This window comes from Dendropsophus ebraccatus, chromosome 12, assembly GCF_027789765.1.
Source record: "Dendropsophus ebraccatus isolate aDenEbr1 chromosome 12, aDenEbr1.pat, whole genome shotgun sequence".
Taxonomy (NCBI): domain Eukaryota; kingdom Metazoa; phylum Chordata; class Amphibia; order Anura; family Hylidae; genus Dendropsophus; species Dendropsophus ebraccatus.
Genome location: NC_091465.1, coordinates 18887140 through 18903354, shown reverse-complemented (window position 1 = coordinate 18903354; position 16215 = coordinate 18887140). Strand labels below are relative to the sequence as shown.

Here is a 16215-nt window from a genome sequence, read left to right as displayed (position 1 = left end):
CACACAGTCCCATGTAAACAACACCCCTCCCCTTCAGTCCCAGCAACACACAGTCCCATGTAAACAACACCCCTCCCCTTCAGTCCCAGCAACACACAGTCCCATGTAAACAACACCCCTCCCCTTCAGTCCCAGCAACACACAGTCCCATGTAAACAACACCCCTCCCCTTCAGTCCCAGCAACACAGTCCCATGTAAACAACACCCCTCCCCTTCAGTCCCAGCAACACACAGTCCCATGTAAACAACACCCCTCCCTTCAGTCCCAGCAACATACAGTCCCATGTAAATAACATCACTCCCTTCAGTCCCAGCAACATACAGTCCCATGTAAATAACATCCCTCCTTCAGTCCCAGCAATTACAGTCCCCTACAACACCCATCCCCATCCCCATCGCTGCCCCCAGCACACACCTGTATGCCCGGTCACTGCTCCTGCTTCCCGCCTCTACCCTGCAAAAACAATGATGATCACGTGACTCGGCCCGGCCACGTGATCGTCGTCCAGTCACAGATTTCCGCCTTTGGCATGGCGCAGTCGATGGTGCTTATATAGCTGAGAAAATGTCACGTGATTGTGGCGTCACGACGTTGCTTTTATCGCCGGCGTGATGACGTAATTTGTTGCCGGGTAGTTTGAAGCCTAATGGGCGGGAAAAACCGAGTACAGCCGGATCTAAAGGTAAAGCAAGTGATCTGAGGAACCGGCGGAGCGGGTGAGTGGCGGCAGGAGGGGCCCCATACCGGCTGTGGGGTGAGGGCGGGGCGGTGTGTGCGACTCCTCGGTTTATTTAGTGGAAAAATGTGTTAAAATAGTGTGCGAGTCCACGGTCTGCGGGGATGTAGTGGAAGAGCAACCGGCACCGAGAGCTATGTCACCTGGACGTGTGAGACTGTCAGCACAATGCGGGGAGAGGGATATGGGGGGCAACAGGGCAGTTAGTGGCACCATGAGGCGAGGGGGCACTGGGGGGTTCAGCGATGTGAGGCGAGGGGGCACCTGGGCGCTTAGCGACGTGAGGCGAGGGGGCACCTGGGCGCTTAGTGACGTCAGGCGAGGGGGCACCTGGGCGCTTAGGGACGTGAGGCGAGGGGGCACCTGGGCGCTTAGGGACGTGAGGCGAGGGGGCACCTGGGAGCTTAGCGACGTGAGGCGAGGGGGCACCTGGGCGCTTAGCGACGTGAGGCGAGGGGGCACCTGGGCGCTTAGCGACGTGAGGTGAGGGGGCACCTGGGCGCTTGGCGACGTGAGGTGAGGGGGCACCTGGGCGCTTGGCGACGTGAGGCGAGGGGGCACCTGGGCGCTTAGCGACGTGAGGCGAGGGGGCACCTGGGCGCTTGGCGACGTGAGGCGAGGGGGCACCTGGACGCTTGGCGACGTGAGGCGAGGGGGCACCTGGGCGCTTGGCGACGTGAGGCGAGGGGGCACCTGGGCGCTTGGCGACGTGAGGCGAGGGGGCACCTGGGCGCTTGGCGACGTGAGGCGAGGGGGCACCTGGACGCTTGGCGACGTGAGGCGAGGGGGCACCTGGACGCTTGGCGACGTGAGGCGAGGGGGCACCTGGGCGCTTGGCGACGTGAGGCGAGGGGGCACCTGGGCGCTTGGTGACGTGAGGCGAGGGGGCACCTGGGAGCTTGGCGACGTGAGGCGAGGGGGCACCTGGGCGCTTGGCGACGTGAGGCGAGGGGGCACCTGGGTGATAAGCAGCACAAGGCAAGGGGCACCTGGATGCCTAGTGAAAGCCGGATTGTCTAGGGATTTGCTCACATACTTTGGATCCCGTCCTGTCGCTATGTACTGCAGTGAGGTTGTCAGTAACTGTTTATTGCTTGTCTTATAAAGTATTTGGATTAACCCCTTGTTTCTCCTGACAGTTGTTCCATCATGGCCGTGCCTTTTGTAGAAGACTGGGATTTGGTGCAGACCCTTGGAGAAGGCGCGTATGGAGAGTAAGTACCCTTATTGGGGTCATCTAACAGCCTGGAAATGGGCACACTGCAAAGGGTTTTCCAGTTAGAGAAAAAAAAATAAATTATTTATATATATATATATATATATATATATATAATGTATTGTTGCAAGAAAATAATAAAGAGCCATTGCTTACCTCGCTGTGCTCCCCCAGTGTCACACTAGGGCTCTCCGGGTCCCCCACTGAATGCTCCAGTCAACTCAGCCAATCACTGACTGAGACAGGACAGAGCTGCAGCCAGTGATTGGCTGAGCGGGCTGTCACCACTTTCTGTTTGTCTCGGGAAGTGAAGACGGGAGCATTAAACAAGAGACCCATAGGAGGACACCAGGGCAACACATGCGAGCTAGGCACAGGCTCTTTATTATTTTTCTATATACTTGCAACAATTATATATAAAAATGGATAACGCCTTTACAAACCTCAAAGGGGGGGGGGCTCAAAGAGGTACTCCGGGCTAGGGGTATTTTCCGTGTATGGTCGGGGAAGGGGTGGAAATAGAGGCCGCTGGTCACTTACCTCCCCGATTCCAGCACCGCGTCCCGGATCGCACTACCCTGCTCTCCCATCTCGCTGCCGCTTCCTGGTCTGAGCTGCGGCTTAAGACGTGACGTCTCAAGGCAGCTTAGCCATTCAGCGGTTGTAGCGGGGTCCCGCCTTGGCTGCTAAATGGCTGAGCTGCTTTGAGACGTCAAGTCTTAAGCTGCAGCTCAGACCAGAAAGCGGCAGCTGGACAGGAGAACAGGGCGGTGCGATCCGGGACCCTGCGCTGGAACCAGGGAGGGAAGTCACCGGTGGTGTCTATATCCATCCCCTCCCCGGCCATATACGGAAAATACCCCTAGCCCGGAGTACCCCTTTAAACGTATAAGACACTATGGGAGAGATATATCAAGTAGTCTTACAGTAGGAGTTCCTTGTTGCCCATAGTATCCAATCACATCTCAGTATTAATGAGCCCCGACAAAGTGAAAACTAAGCTTTGATTGGCTGCTATGGAAAAAAATAATTTTCCTACTGTATGTACATTACACTGCTTATCCTCTATTAATGCTGCGTTAAATCCTGTATTACACACACTGTATTGTACACTAGAGCTGCCCTCACTGTTCATCTCTACCAGATACTTGTTTTTTATGTTTAATAAAATTAGATCTTTCCAATGCTCGCCCTTTTTAGGGTCCAGCTGGCTGTGAACCGGAAAACAGAGGAGGCGGTGGCAGTGAAGATTGTGGATATGAAACGTGCGGCTGACTGTGCGGAAAACATAAAGAAAGAGATTTGCATCAATAAGATGCTGAACCATACAAATATTGTCAAATTCTACGGACATCGCAAAGAAGGAAACATTCATTATCTTTTCTTGGAGTATTGCCGGGGAGGCGAGCTCTTTGATAGGATAGGTAAGTGGCTGCATGTCTTCTGTCTCATTGGTGTTTTGATGGTTTGTGATGAGGTTTTATTGAATATGGTTATGTACAAGCCCAGTTTTTATTGGAAAGATATTGCTTCACCTTTTTATACAATGTTGAAGATTCTCTTTAGATTGGCTACAATATGGGTGGTTATATTTAATTTTTCAGTCTTTAGTTCATACAAAATATGATCTGGTCAGGATATACCATCATTGCAGTGTGTGTAGCTATGTCCCCCCTTGTTTGTTTTTTTTGGGCTCGGTGGTCGTCCTGGCTGTCAGGTTTCCATAACTGCTTAATATTTAGGGTATTTTATTTATGTATTAAAGGAGAAGTCAGGCGAACTATTAGTGTTGTATTACCCCCCCCCCCCCCCTCAAAAAAAAAAAAGTTATACAGATCCCTAATATACACTTATTACAGGAAATGCTTATAAAGTGTTTTTTACTGCACTTACTACTGCATCAAGGCTTCACTTCCTGGATAACATGGTGATGTCACTTCTTGGATAAAATAGTGATGTCACAACCAGATTCCCAGAGCTGTGCGGGCTGTGGCTGCTGGAGAGGATGATTCTCAGTGTCCCTCCAGTGCCCTGTGTCCCTCAGTGTCCCCCTGCCATCATCCTCTCCAGCAGCCACAGCCCGCACAGCTCTGGGAGTCGGATCGTGACATCACCATGTTATCCAGGAAGTGACATCATGTTATTCAGGAAGTGAAGCCTTGATGCAGAATTAAGTGCAGGGAAAAAAAGCACTTTATGTTAATTTCCCGTGATAAGTGTATAATGGTGATTTGTATAACTTTTGGGGGGCAAAACAATACTTTAATAAAGACGTTTGCCGGACCTCTTTAAATGTAAGGATCTCCTTAGTGCAACAATAACCTATGAATGTATAGGAACAGTTATTCTCTTTTTAACAATCAAAATGGCTCTTGTAGCTAGTATTTTAGGCTCGGAACATTTTTTTTCTTGGAATGGTTTATCATAGTTAACCTGTTTGTTCTAGAGCCAGATGTCGGGATGCCTGAGCAGGATGCACAGAAGTTCTTCCAGCAGCTCATTGCTGGCGTGGTAAGGATATTTGCTGTTTCCTTTTTATTACAGTCTTGTTGTAGGAGTATGATACCGGCACTACTCACTAGGCACAGGTGAATTATCAGACAGGCCCATATAAAAGTCAGGATGATCGTCTTGCACACGGGGTGCTCCCCTTAGAAACTAGACAGTCCTTAGCAAATCCACATATGCGAAGAAAAAGGTACGGGGGCACTCACAGTTATGATGCGTAGACTTTATTTCATGTGTACTATAAAATACAGCAGGTACATCTGAGGCGGGTGCAGACGCCAAACACTATTCACACGAGCTATGACAGCCGTTTCACGCGCATGCGCGATTCGTACTGACGAAGCGCGCATGCGCGTGAAACGGCTGTCATAGCTCATGTGAATAGTGTTTGGCGTCTGCACCCGCCTCAGATGTACCTGCTGTATTTTATAGTACACATGAAATAAAGTCTACGCATCATAACGGTGAGTGCCCCCGTACCTTTTTCTTCGCATATGTGATTTTTTTATTACAGTGTTACTTCTGTGTATTGCTAGGTATAGATACTTGCACTTCAATGTGAATTGTAAAATACAGCAAACGTATTAGACGTGCATGTTTTACACCAGGCATGAGGTGGCATAACACACAGAAATCCTAGAGTTTTAGCTAATCCATACTAACAAATTGGATGCCATTATATGTACAAATGTTGTTGTTTGCACACCATCTTTTGAAATCATCTGAAATGTTTTTTGTATGGTAAGTTTAAAGGGACACTTAACAGCAGATTAGAGGCATCTAACCTGCTGATATGTCCTTTATAGCACACGGGGTGCCTTGATCCACAGTGCCGTTTAAAAGAACTATGTAGTTTCACTGCACGTGCAATGATCTTCCCCAGCCGACCTGCCATAATGAATATGGAAGTAACGCTCTGCAGTCATGTCACTACGGTGCTCATCACTGCAGATAAATATTTATTAGGACTGGTGGGCTGCTGCCGTCCCCCCACCCTACAAAGTTTCCAAAAATAGCACTGAGGATCAAGGTAAGAAAATTACCTTCATTCTCAGTGCCCTGTGTTTTACAGGGACAAAACAGCAGGTTAGATGCTTCTAACATGCTCATGGTTGCTTCTAACCTGCATTCATGTTTTTCAAATTCAAAAGAGTTTTATTGTAAATTCAAGAAAAGGAGTACAAGTACAAAGAATCAAAGCAGGAGGTACATCCATGACATAAACATAAACAATGTCCAGGGAGTTGGTCCCGTTCCCACGAGGGGAACGGAGTTCGTGGTGAACTAAGGGCCTGCATAACTAAACAGGAAACAACAACCGTAATCAAAATTATTAACCAACGTATCGGCTAAGAAGCACAGACCTATTTGCTTAGGCAGGAGGGATAAAGCCGACAGGCTCAACACAAGTATAGATCACATGTATAGAGAGCAATCCATAGATCAATCATATTGGAAAGGAGAGTACAGTTAACCAAACAAGAGCAAGAAAAGAAGGGGGACAAAAGTAGGAAGGGTGGGAGTAAGAAGAACAAAAGAGAACAAAAGGAGAGGGGGAAGGAATCCGAATGCTCCGGGGGCTCCTTGGGAGTTAAGGGTCCGGGGGGGGGGGGGGGGGGGAGGGTCGGGTTTCGGTGCACATCAATTCCCCGAAGAGGCGCCCGGGGGAGTCGCAGGTCCCGACAGCGAGGCCGGAGCAGTAATCGAGCGGTATCTAGGGGAAGACAGGAATTCCAGCCAGGGAAACCAGGATTTAGAACATGTCTTGGATGTTTGTGGGGTGGAGGCCAGCAGCTCTTCCATATGATAAATATGGGAAACCTCCGTAAACCACTCCTCTAGGGACGGTGGATCTGGAGATCGCCAGTGTCGCGGGATTACCGTTTTTGCAGCCTGCAGAAGGTGTCGCAGCAAGGATCTTTTGAATTTATGTTGGGGTATGGGGAACATGAAAAGAAGGACGGCTTCTGGAGTGCTAGGGACGCAGGCACCCGTTATTTCTGATATGAGTTGAAGTACTAACTGCCAGAACGGTTGCACTCTAGGGCAAGACCACCAGATGTGCGTCATAGAACCTACATCGGAGCCACATCTCCAGCACTCCTCTGAAACCTCTGGATACCATCCATGAAGGGCCTGAGGGACCCTATACCATCTAGTCAGGATCTTATAACAGGTCTCCTGGGATCTAGTGGCAATGACAGCCTTATGGGTCAGGAAAAAACACTTGGCCCACTGCTCCTCCGTAAATTTCATGTTTAGTTCCCGTTCCCACTTATTACAATAAGTAGGAAGAGGCTGGGACCCGGAGGCCAATAATAGTCCATAGATGGTAGAGATAGAGTGGGGGGGACAGGAGGGGGCCAGGCAGAGGTGCTCAAAGTCTGTGAGAGGGCGGTGTAAATGCTTACCCCTGTGGACCGTGGCGTAGAAATGGCGAAGCTGGAGGTGAGCAAAGGGAGCCCGAGGGATGGGTGTGTCTGCAGGGACAATGTCGGAAAGGGGTCGGAGTGCACTGGCAGCCAAGGCGTGATGGAAGCGCATAGGGCGGGATTTAGTGAAGCCTAAAAAAGGGGAAGTGGAGGCTCCCGGTGGGAAATCCGGGTGGTCCGTGACTGGGAGCAAAGGGCCGGCTCGGTCGACCAACGAGTCTCTGGCACCGATGAGATGGAGGCTAGCCGCTGTGTGTCGCGTGGAGAATGACATGGCAGAGGTGTCAGAGAGAGAGGGGGTCCAGACCCAGGGCATGGACGTCAGGGCTTTGGAGCATAGGTCTTGGGCGATACGGACCCATAGCTTATTGTGTTCGTTATGGAACATGTCCAGAATCCGGGCATGGACGCAGGAAAGGTAATACAGCCTGCAGTCAGGTAGCCCTGCGCCCCCCGACAACTTGGGACGAGTCAAGGTCTGTCTGTTGAGGCGGGGGCGTCTCGATGCCCACACGAAGGTCCCAAAGCACCTCTGCACCTGCCGAAGGTAGTGGGAGGGGATAGATATGGGAATGGTTTGCAGGAGGTATAGCAGGCGAGGCATAAGGGTCATTTTTACAATGCTAATCCTCCCGAACCAGGAGAAATCAGCGCGGTCCCAGCCCTCCAGATCCTTTTGAAACCTGCTCAGCAGAGGGGAAAAGTTAGCAGCAAACAGGGAAGATAGGTCGGGGGGGATTTTAATGCCCAGGTAGGTGATACCTTGCAAGGGCCAGGAGAAAGGGAAGGAGGCCTGCAGGGTGTGAACAGTCCGTGTGGGCAGAGAGACGCCAAGCGCCTCGGATTTTGACAAGTTGATTTTGAAGTTCGACCATGAGCCAAACTCAGATAAGCGGGCCATCAGAGAGGGGAGTGAGATCTGGGGGTTGGTTAAGTAAACCAGCAGGTCGTCTGCGAATGCGGAACACTTGTACACGTTACCCTTAATAGAGATACCCTGTATGTCCGGATCCCTGCGGATCGCCGCTAGTAAGTGCTCCATAACGAGGACATATAAGAGTGGGGACAGGGGGCATCCCTGTCTAGTACCGTTTAAAATTGGGAAAGGGTGCGAAAGGGCACCATTGATCTTTAAGTGTGCGGTAGGGGAGGAGTAGAGGGCAAGAATCTTAGATGTGAATATGGGGCCAAGTCCGACATGGCGTAAGGTTTGTGCCAGGGAGGGCCAGGAGATCCTGTCGAAGGCCTTCTCGGCATCAAGTGAAAGGATCATAAGCGGTAGCTTCTGGGATTTAGCATAATGTATGATGTCTAGGGTCTTAATAGTGTTGTCCCTGGCTTCTCTCCCCGGCACAAACCCCACTTGATCAGGGTGTATAAGGGAGGGTAAAATGGTGTTCAGTCTGTTGGCCAATAATTTGGAGTACAATTTTAAATCAACGTTTAGGAGGGAAATGGGTCTATAACTACCACATTGCTGGGGGTCTTTTCCGGGCTTTGGAATGACGACAACATGGGCGGTGGTAGTGTGCCTCGGCAAGGGGGAGTCAGAGGAGACGTCATTAAAAGCAGCGAGCATAATAGGGAGGAGAAGTGTTGAGAGCTCTTTGTAAAACTTCGCCGTGAACCCGTCGGGCCCTGGACTCTTCCCCCCCGGAAGGTCCCCGATTGCCGAGGCCAACTCCACCGAGGAGAATGGTTCCTCCAGGGAAGTAAGAATGTCAGCGGGTAGGGGCGGGAAGGGGGAGGGCGGGGGTGTCAGGTTCGTGGGGGGGGGTAAATTATATAGTGCCGAGTAAAAGGAGTGGAATTGCGCCGAGATGTCCTGAGTGGTGTGGGCCTTAGTCCCGTCTCGCGTCGTAATGCAGGGTATATGGGAGTGAGCTATGCGCGCTCTAAGGGCCCTGGCCAACATACGGCCGCTCTTATTGCCGTATTCATAAAACCGGCTCCGACAAACCTGGAGTATGCGGCCCCAAGATGATTCTAGAAGGCGTTTCACCTCTAATCTGGCTTGTTGGAGGTCTCTCAGTACTGAAACCGAGAGAGCTTGCTTATGGGCTAGCTCGAGTCCGGTTACTTTTTGGAGGGCCTTAGAGAGGGACAGGGCCTTCGCTCGCTTAAGCCGGGAACCGTGTTTAATTAATACCCCCCTCAAAGTGCATTTCAACGCCTCCCATTTCAAGAAGGGGGCTGTAGAGTCGTTGGCGTGGTCCTGAGCAAAGTTCGCAATGGATTGTTTTAGGTCAGCCATGCAGACCGTATCGTGCAACAGGGATTCGTTTAGTCTCCAGGACCACGTTGGTCTAGTGAGGTGGGGTAGGCGAAGTGAGCAAAATATGGGGGCGTGGTCTGACCATAAGATGTTGCCGATGTGCGTGGAAACCAGCCACGGGAGCGCGCTATGTTGCAAGAGAATATAGTCTATGCGACTGTAGGTGCCGTGCGGGGGGGAGTAGAAGCTATAGTCGCGACCCGAAGGATGAAGCAGCCTCCAAGAGTCGCATAATTGTATTTGAGAGAGGCCCCGTTTCACCTTCTTGATTGAGGAATAGGCGATGCTCGACCTTCCAGACGAATTGTCCAGGGTGGGGTCGAGGGTGAGATTAAAATCCCCGCACAGCAGTACAGTCCCCTTCAGGTGTGGGAGGGATATGTCTATGAGGCGTGTGAGGAATTCAGCCTGACCAGCGTTTGGAGCGTAAACGTTGAGGAGGGTGAACTCCTGGCCGCCCACAGAGAGGCCCAGGATGATGTAGCGGGCTGAGGGATCGATTACCGTATGCAGGACTTGGTGGGGCAGGGATTTATGGATTGCGATAGCAACCCCTTTAGATCTGGAATCAGGGTTATTAGCAAAAACCCATGTGGTGTAGTGCTTATGTTTGATATGAGGGGCATGACCGGTTTTAAAGTGGGTTTCCTGGAAACAAGCTATGTGTGTCTTTTTGCGGTGTAAGTGGTGTAATACCTGGGCACGTTTCTCAGGAGTGTTCAGGCCCTTGGCGTTGAAAGAGGCGATGTTGAGGTCTGCCATATGTCGGAGGGGAGGGGAGGGGAGGAACGACCAGAGCACTCAGAGACCTAGAAGCTGAAGGAGAGGAGAGATCAGTCCTAGAAGTAGGGGAAGAAAACGTACACGTGAGACAACACAAAGAGAAGAAAAATAAAACAAAACAAGCAGTAGTAGAGCAACTGCAGCTGTATCTAGAGGTAAAACTAGAACTCAGAGTGTCTGGATATTCAAGAGAATCCAGACTAACTCCCACCTATTGGGGGGATTGTGGTAGGAGGGAAGTAATGTAACAATGAATACTCCGGGGTCTGCTCCCAATGAAACATATAACTGACAATTGGGTACATCGGACAGACATGTAGAAGAGGGCCGGCGAGAGGGTCCAATTCCTAAATGGAAAATACTGGCTAGGGGAAAAAAGCAAAGAAACAGCTAACGGTTAAATCATGCTATAAGATGCAAACAATGTGGAAACAACAGTATCAGAGGCGGGGCCGTCAGTTCCCAGGAGGGGGAGAGAGCCCCCCATGCAGAGGAGTACGCTGGGAGGGTACCGACGGTCGAGCGGTTCTTCTCCGGGACGAGCTGGGGGATAATCCAGACTCAGCGGTTGGGGACCGGGTCCGAGCTTGTTGGGGGTTTGTTCTGGGGCGTTTCCCCGATAGTGGGGTGAGAGTGGGCCACTCTGGTAGAGACACACGGGGCAAGTCTAGGTCCTGAAGAAATTCCGGCAAGTCATCAGGGGTGCGCAAGGTAAACTGCATTCATGTTTTGTCCACGTCCATCATGGTGGTTGTTTGTTTTTCTGTCTTTTTAAAAGTTTTGAATTTTGCAATGCAGCAGTTTTTCATACTTTTTATTATTATTAATAGGAATATCTGCATGGTCTGGGAATTACTCACAGAGACATAAAACCAGAAAATCTTCTCCTTGATGACCGAGGTAAACATTTGTTTTTGTTTTTTTAACTGATTCGTATACATCTGTTTTTTCCATTGACATTATTTAAAAAAAAAAAAAAAAAAAAATTCAAAACGAATCTTTTTTTTTTTTTGCAAAAGTCTGTGAGGAATGAAAAGTGGAATCTGGTTGCTAGGGGCAACTGTGCCAATTCTACTTTACACCATGTTTGATAAATCTCCCCTAGTATTTCCAGCAGTCTATTTTCTTCAACCAAAATCATGAGTGGAACTGACAGGGCTAAATTATAATAGAAACTGTGTGTTTCTATGTTTTCAACCCATTTATGATTTTGGTTAAAAAAAACAAAAAAAAAAATTGACAAACACTGTAAAAATTGCTCAGACACCAAATTAGCATCCAAATTAATCTGGCTTTTTTCCCCCTTTGCATTATAAACATCCTTCAATCTGTGAGCATTGTTAAACAAAGCGAAACTTTTTTTTTTTTTCCAGATCAGCTAAAGATCTCGGATTTTGGATTAGCTACTGTCTTTAAACATAATGGACGGGAGCGCCTACTGAACAAAATGTGTGGGACACTGCCGTATGTGGCCCCTGAGCTCATTAAGATGCGAGGATTTCATGCTGAGCCTGTGGACGTTTGGTCGTGTGGAATAGTCCTGACTGCCATGTTGGCCGGAGGTAAGAAAAACCTTACCCTGCTGCCATAAGGTAAACCTGCATATATATTTCACTGAAAGAATTATTACCATGAAGCTTTGTTTCTTATGTATCTGTGCCTGCATCAATATATCTAAACCGACATGTTTGTAAACTGAAATGTATTACTTAATACAAAATACTTAATAAAAATATAGAGAATTCAACTAAAGTTGTAATGCCAGATCCTCTTGTGCTGTGTATATCCTTAAAATTAAATGCTTTTTCATTTTTAGAATTACCATGGGATCAGCCAAATGATGTGTGTCAAGAATATTGTGATTGGAAGGAATCTAAGCACTACCTGACTCCTTGGAAAAAGATTGATGCTGCACCTCTAGGTAACACTTGGCAACAGTAATGATTTCAATAAGAAACTTAACCTATTTGGTCCGCAGAAGGTAGCCCTCTCACTAGCCAACCAGCCCTATACAGACTAGGGGCAATAGGCCTAAATAGATTTCTACGAATGGGTAGTCTCTTCTTTTGCTGAGATCTCTAGCTTGATATAAGACTTCGAGTTGGTTGTAGTGAGACACTGACTTTAAGGTAAAGCTACCCTAAAAAGATACTGTGAGAGTTGCTTTGTATTTCTTTTCTTAGTGATTAGAGATCTGAGCACCAAATATCACTGTAATAATACAAATACAAATTCTTACATGTGTTCCCTTTCTAGCTTTGCTATGCAAGATACTAATAGAAAACCCTAGTACAAGGATTGCTATTCCAGAAATCAAAAAGGACCGTTGGTATACCAAACCACCTAAGAAAGGTATGTTGGGGAGTATGTGATAATGGGGATGCTTAAAGCCCTATTCAGGGATAGAAAATCATGGCAGCTTTCTTTAAAAACAAAAAGACACCAGCCCTGTCGTCCGGTTGCCTGTGGTATTACAACTGTGCTGTATTCAGTTCAATGGAACTGCGCTGCAATACCACACACAAACTGGACAAGAGTGGTTCTGTTTATGGAGATAAGCAGTCATATTTTTCTGATCCTTTAGATTTTTTTTTTTTTTAATTAAAAATGTATTTATTTAGTAGAAATAGTGCAAAACCAAGCACCCATGTAGTCATTCATAGCTGTGCGACACGACAATAATCCTGGCAACCTTTTTCAGCTATTGGTGACCATGTAGGGTTAGGGTTGTACTATCAGCCACTTACATTCCTCTCCATGTGGTCTTATACAGCTATATTTTTTTTTTCTGGCACTAGGTATAAAGAGGAGCCTTGTGTCATCAGGGGGATCAGAAACTCCTGGACTTCACAGCAAACACATTCGATCTGATATGGATTTGTCCTTGTTCTCTCACAGGTATGGGCTGCCTTCTCCAGACAACAGAGCTTTGACCTTTCATAATTCCCTGGCTTAAAATCTTTCAGATCTGAAGACACTGTTTGCTTGTATTAGTTTCTAAAAGCGATTTTTTTTTTTTTTTTTTTCTTTCCCCCCATCATGAGTACAGCACACTGTTAGCTGATATAGTACCTCATATTTAGTACTTATTTAGTGTTGATCTGTAACCATTATGTGTTTGTAATGAAGCTCTGTCATTTCTTTGCAGTGAAGAGAAGTTGTCCTTTTCCAGTACACAGCCAGAGCCCCGCACTTCCCTCCCCACTTGGGATAGCACCTCACATATAGAAAAACTGGTGCAGGGTAAAGGAATCAGTTTCTCCCAGCCGGCTTGTCCTGACAATATGCTGCTAAGCAGCCAGTTACTGGGAACTCCAGGTTCCTCGCAGGTGATTAGAATTCTGGTAACATTGTCATCTTAATATTTTTCTTTGTAATTCATTCAATAACCAATGCTGTATACGTCTACAGAATCCATGGCAGCGCTTAGTTAAAAGGATGACCCGCTTCTTCACTAAAGTTGATGCAGAAAGCTCATATAGCAGCCTAAAGGAGACCTGTGAAAACATGGGCTATGTCTGGAAGAAATGCTGTGCAAACCAGGTGGGTGTGTTGAGCTGTCTTGTAGGGTGCTGTAACTTTCAATGTCTTGAGACAACCATCTTAATGTGGCTTTTTATCAGGTGACCGTTTCAACAACTGACCGGAGGAACAACAAGCTCATATTCAAAGTTAATTTAGTGGAGATGGAGGAGCGTATCTTATTGGATTTCCGCCTTTCTAAGGTACAGTAGCTTGTCATAAAGAAGTTTCTGAAATGGCTAGAAAGCTAAATGACAAACCTGTTGGAAACCTAACATCATGCTAATGGCTGCCACTGAGACATTTGTTTCAAATGTGCAATGTGAAATGTAAAGCTTGGTAATAATGTAGTTTTTTTGCATTTATTGTGAAATTTGGCTTTTGATCAAGCTCAAACTTCTTACACTCTCTATTCCAAACAGCATTGTTTCCTCTGCCTAAAACAGACGTCATAAGGCTGTTTTACAAGTTCCACCAAGGTGTCAGCCATATTGACTAAAAAAAAAAAATGGCTTTAGGCTAGTTTCACACATAACGGAGGGTCTGCTCTCTGGCCTGCTTCTGTGGCCCCTTGACATCCCGCTTAGCAAATCGTGGGGACGGAGCTTTACATACTTGCAGCGGAATGAAAAATCTGCTGCAAGTATGTAAACCTATAAAAAAAAAAAAAAATGGCAGGACACAGGATCACAGCAGAATTTGCAGCGTGAAATCCGCTGCGATTCTGTATAGTAAAACTAGCCTCCTGCTGTTTGTCTGCAGCAGATGTTTCAGTGAAGTTGTGCAAGGACATAAGCGAGCACTCGTTTACAGTGCCTTCAAAAGGCAGCACGAACCATACAGTGATCATTCGTGTCCAACCCATAGGGATTAAATTTTGTAAGTCCCACAAAAGATGCGATTAGCTGACAAGTCTGTTTTCTCGCTCCTCGGCTGATCCCTATCCTATCGGCCAAAGAAGCGTTTCTGTGTTAGACGGGCTTTAGAAGTCTACTTCAGTCTTGCGTATGCTGAGATAAAACTTGTATTCATCCTCTAAACACTGATCACTTCTTCCCCCCTTTTGTGTTCCTCTTTACTACCTACAGGGTGACGGTCTGGAATTCAAGCGACACTTTCTTAAGATAAAGAAGAAGTTGGATGACATAGTTGCTAACCAAAAAGTTGTCATGTCTGTTACATGGGGTACAGGCTGAAACTTTGACCCCAGACTTATGTTAAGTACTAGTTCCTGATTTCATTTTATTAACCTGGCACTTTTTAGGTGAGTAGTTGCTGATGTTGTCAGCGAAAGGTAAACTGCTCCCAGGAGAGGGTAGAGTCCCAGGTATTTTCTAGTGTGTCAAATGCAGAAATATATCAGGGGCTCCACTGTATACTTTCTATGATATAGTGAAACAGTGTTTGACACGCTTTCCTGGTTTTCTAAACACAGTCCTACACCAGTGATGTAAAAATGTGACCATATCGTAAGCTCTGTATACTGTTCACGTGGGTGGATAGGTGAGTGATCCCTTAACTAAATGCTCAATTAATCCATCAAAGTATGGCGGCTGCTTTTGTGGTCCTGATGTCAGAAGATTACCTGGATTAAAGCTATTTTCAGATAGCTACTCATGGGTGACAAGTTTTGTGACCTAGAAGCCATGCATTCATTCCTGTGTTGCAGCGCACATGCTCGTTCTTGGAACGTTTCATTATAACGTAAGACACTTGTGACCATAGACTAAATGCTATAATTTAAATGTAAATCTTTGTATGAAAAAAAGTTAATGTTTGGAGGTTGTTAAATAAATGTAAATGATAAATAAATGTTTCACTTTTTGAGAAATTGCATCAGGATTTTTTTGTACTTACCCAAACATGCACGTAGACACACTTATACACTCATAGGAACATGCCCCTTCTCTTTCTATGGACACAGCTTTGTGCTTCATATGCACAGATATTACATGGTGGCACACAAGCCTTTTCTCTTGAATAAAAAACAAAATAGGAGGAGTTTTTACTCACCGTAAACTCTTTCTCGTAGTCTTCATTGGGGGACACAGACACCATGGGTATAGGCTGCTGCCACTAGGAGGCTGACACTAAGAAAAAACAAACTAAGTCGGCCCCTCCCAGCAGGCTATACCCGCCCACTGGCACTGAGCTAATTCAGTAGTGAAAAAGCAGTAGGAGGAGCCGAAACAAACATAAAGAAAAACAGTCCACACTCAAAATCTGAAAACACAGGCCAACAGGCAACCTTAAAACCGACAACAGAGGGTGGGTACTGTGTCCCCCAATGAAGACTACGAGAAAGAGAGTTTACGGTGAGTAAAAACTCCTCCTTTCTCGTGCGTCTTATTGGGGGACACAGACACCGTGGGACGTCCAAAAGCAGTCCCTTGGGTGGGAAGAGACAGAGTGGAGCTAAGAAGAGGAAGAAGCCACTGCCGCCTGCAAGACCTTGCGGCCCAGACTCTCATCGGCCGATGCAAACGTGTCCACACGGTAAAACCTCGAAAAGGTGTGCAGCGAGGACCACGTGGCGGCCTTGCAGATTTGAAGAGCTGAGGCCCCATGACGGATGGCCCAGGAAGCCCCAACCGAACGAGTCGAGTGAGCTGCAATCCGGAACGGGGGCGACTTACCCTTACTCCGGTAAGCCTGAGCGATGGCGGAGCGGACCCAGGGGGCCAGGGTCGCCTTAGACGCCGCTGACCCCTTTCGAGGACCTTCAGGGATGACGAAGAGTG

The 16215-nt window shown here is 47.5% G+C and overlaps 1 protein-coding gene across 5 annotated transcripts; it reads left to right on the top strand.

Annotated features, from left to right (window-relative positions):
* The first annotated feature begins 526 nt into the window (after positions 1 to 526).
* CHEK1 (checkpoint kinase 1) lies at positions 527 to 15305 on the top strand. Of its 5 annotated transcripts, none has more exons than XM_069946491.1 (13): positions 527 to 684; positions 1878 to 1952; positions 3155 to 3378; positions 4401 to 4465; positions 10783 to 10852; positions 11326 to 11514; positions 11769 to 11873; positions 12209 to 12304; positions 12751 to 12850; positions 13101 to 13281; positions 13364 to 13495; positions 13576 to 13677; positions 14563 to 15305. In XM_069946491.1, the coding sequence occupies exons 2-13, from the start codon at positions 1888 to 1890 to the stop codon at positions 14668 to 14670; spliced, it is 1437 nt and encodes a 478-aa protein (XP_069802592.1). In that variant the 5' UTR covers positions 527 to 684; positions 1878 to 1887; the 3' UTR covers positions 14671 to 15305. The 5 variants fall into 5 exon arrangements, with proteins under 5 accessions (XP_069802592.1, XP_069802591.1, XP_069802589.1 ...); XM_069946490.1 differs by having other exon boundaries at positions 527 to 718; XM_069946488.1 differs by having other exon boundaries at positions 528 to 684; positions 3129 to 3378.
* Positions 15306 to 16215: the final 910 nt, after the last annotated feature.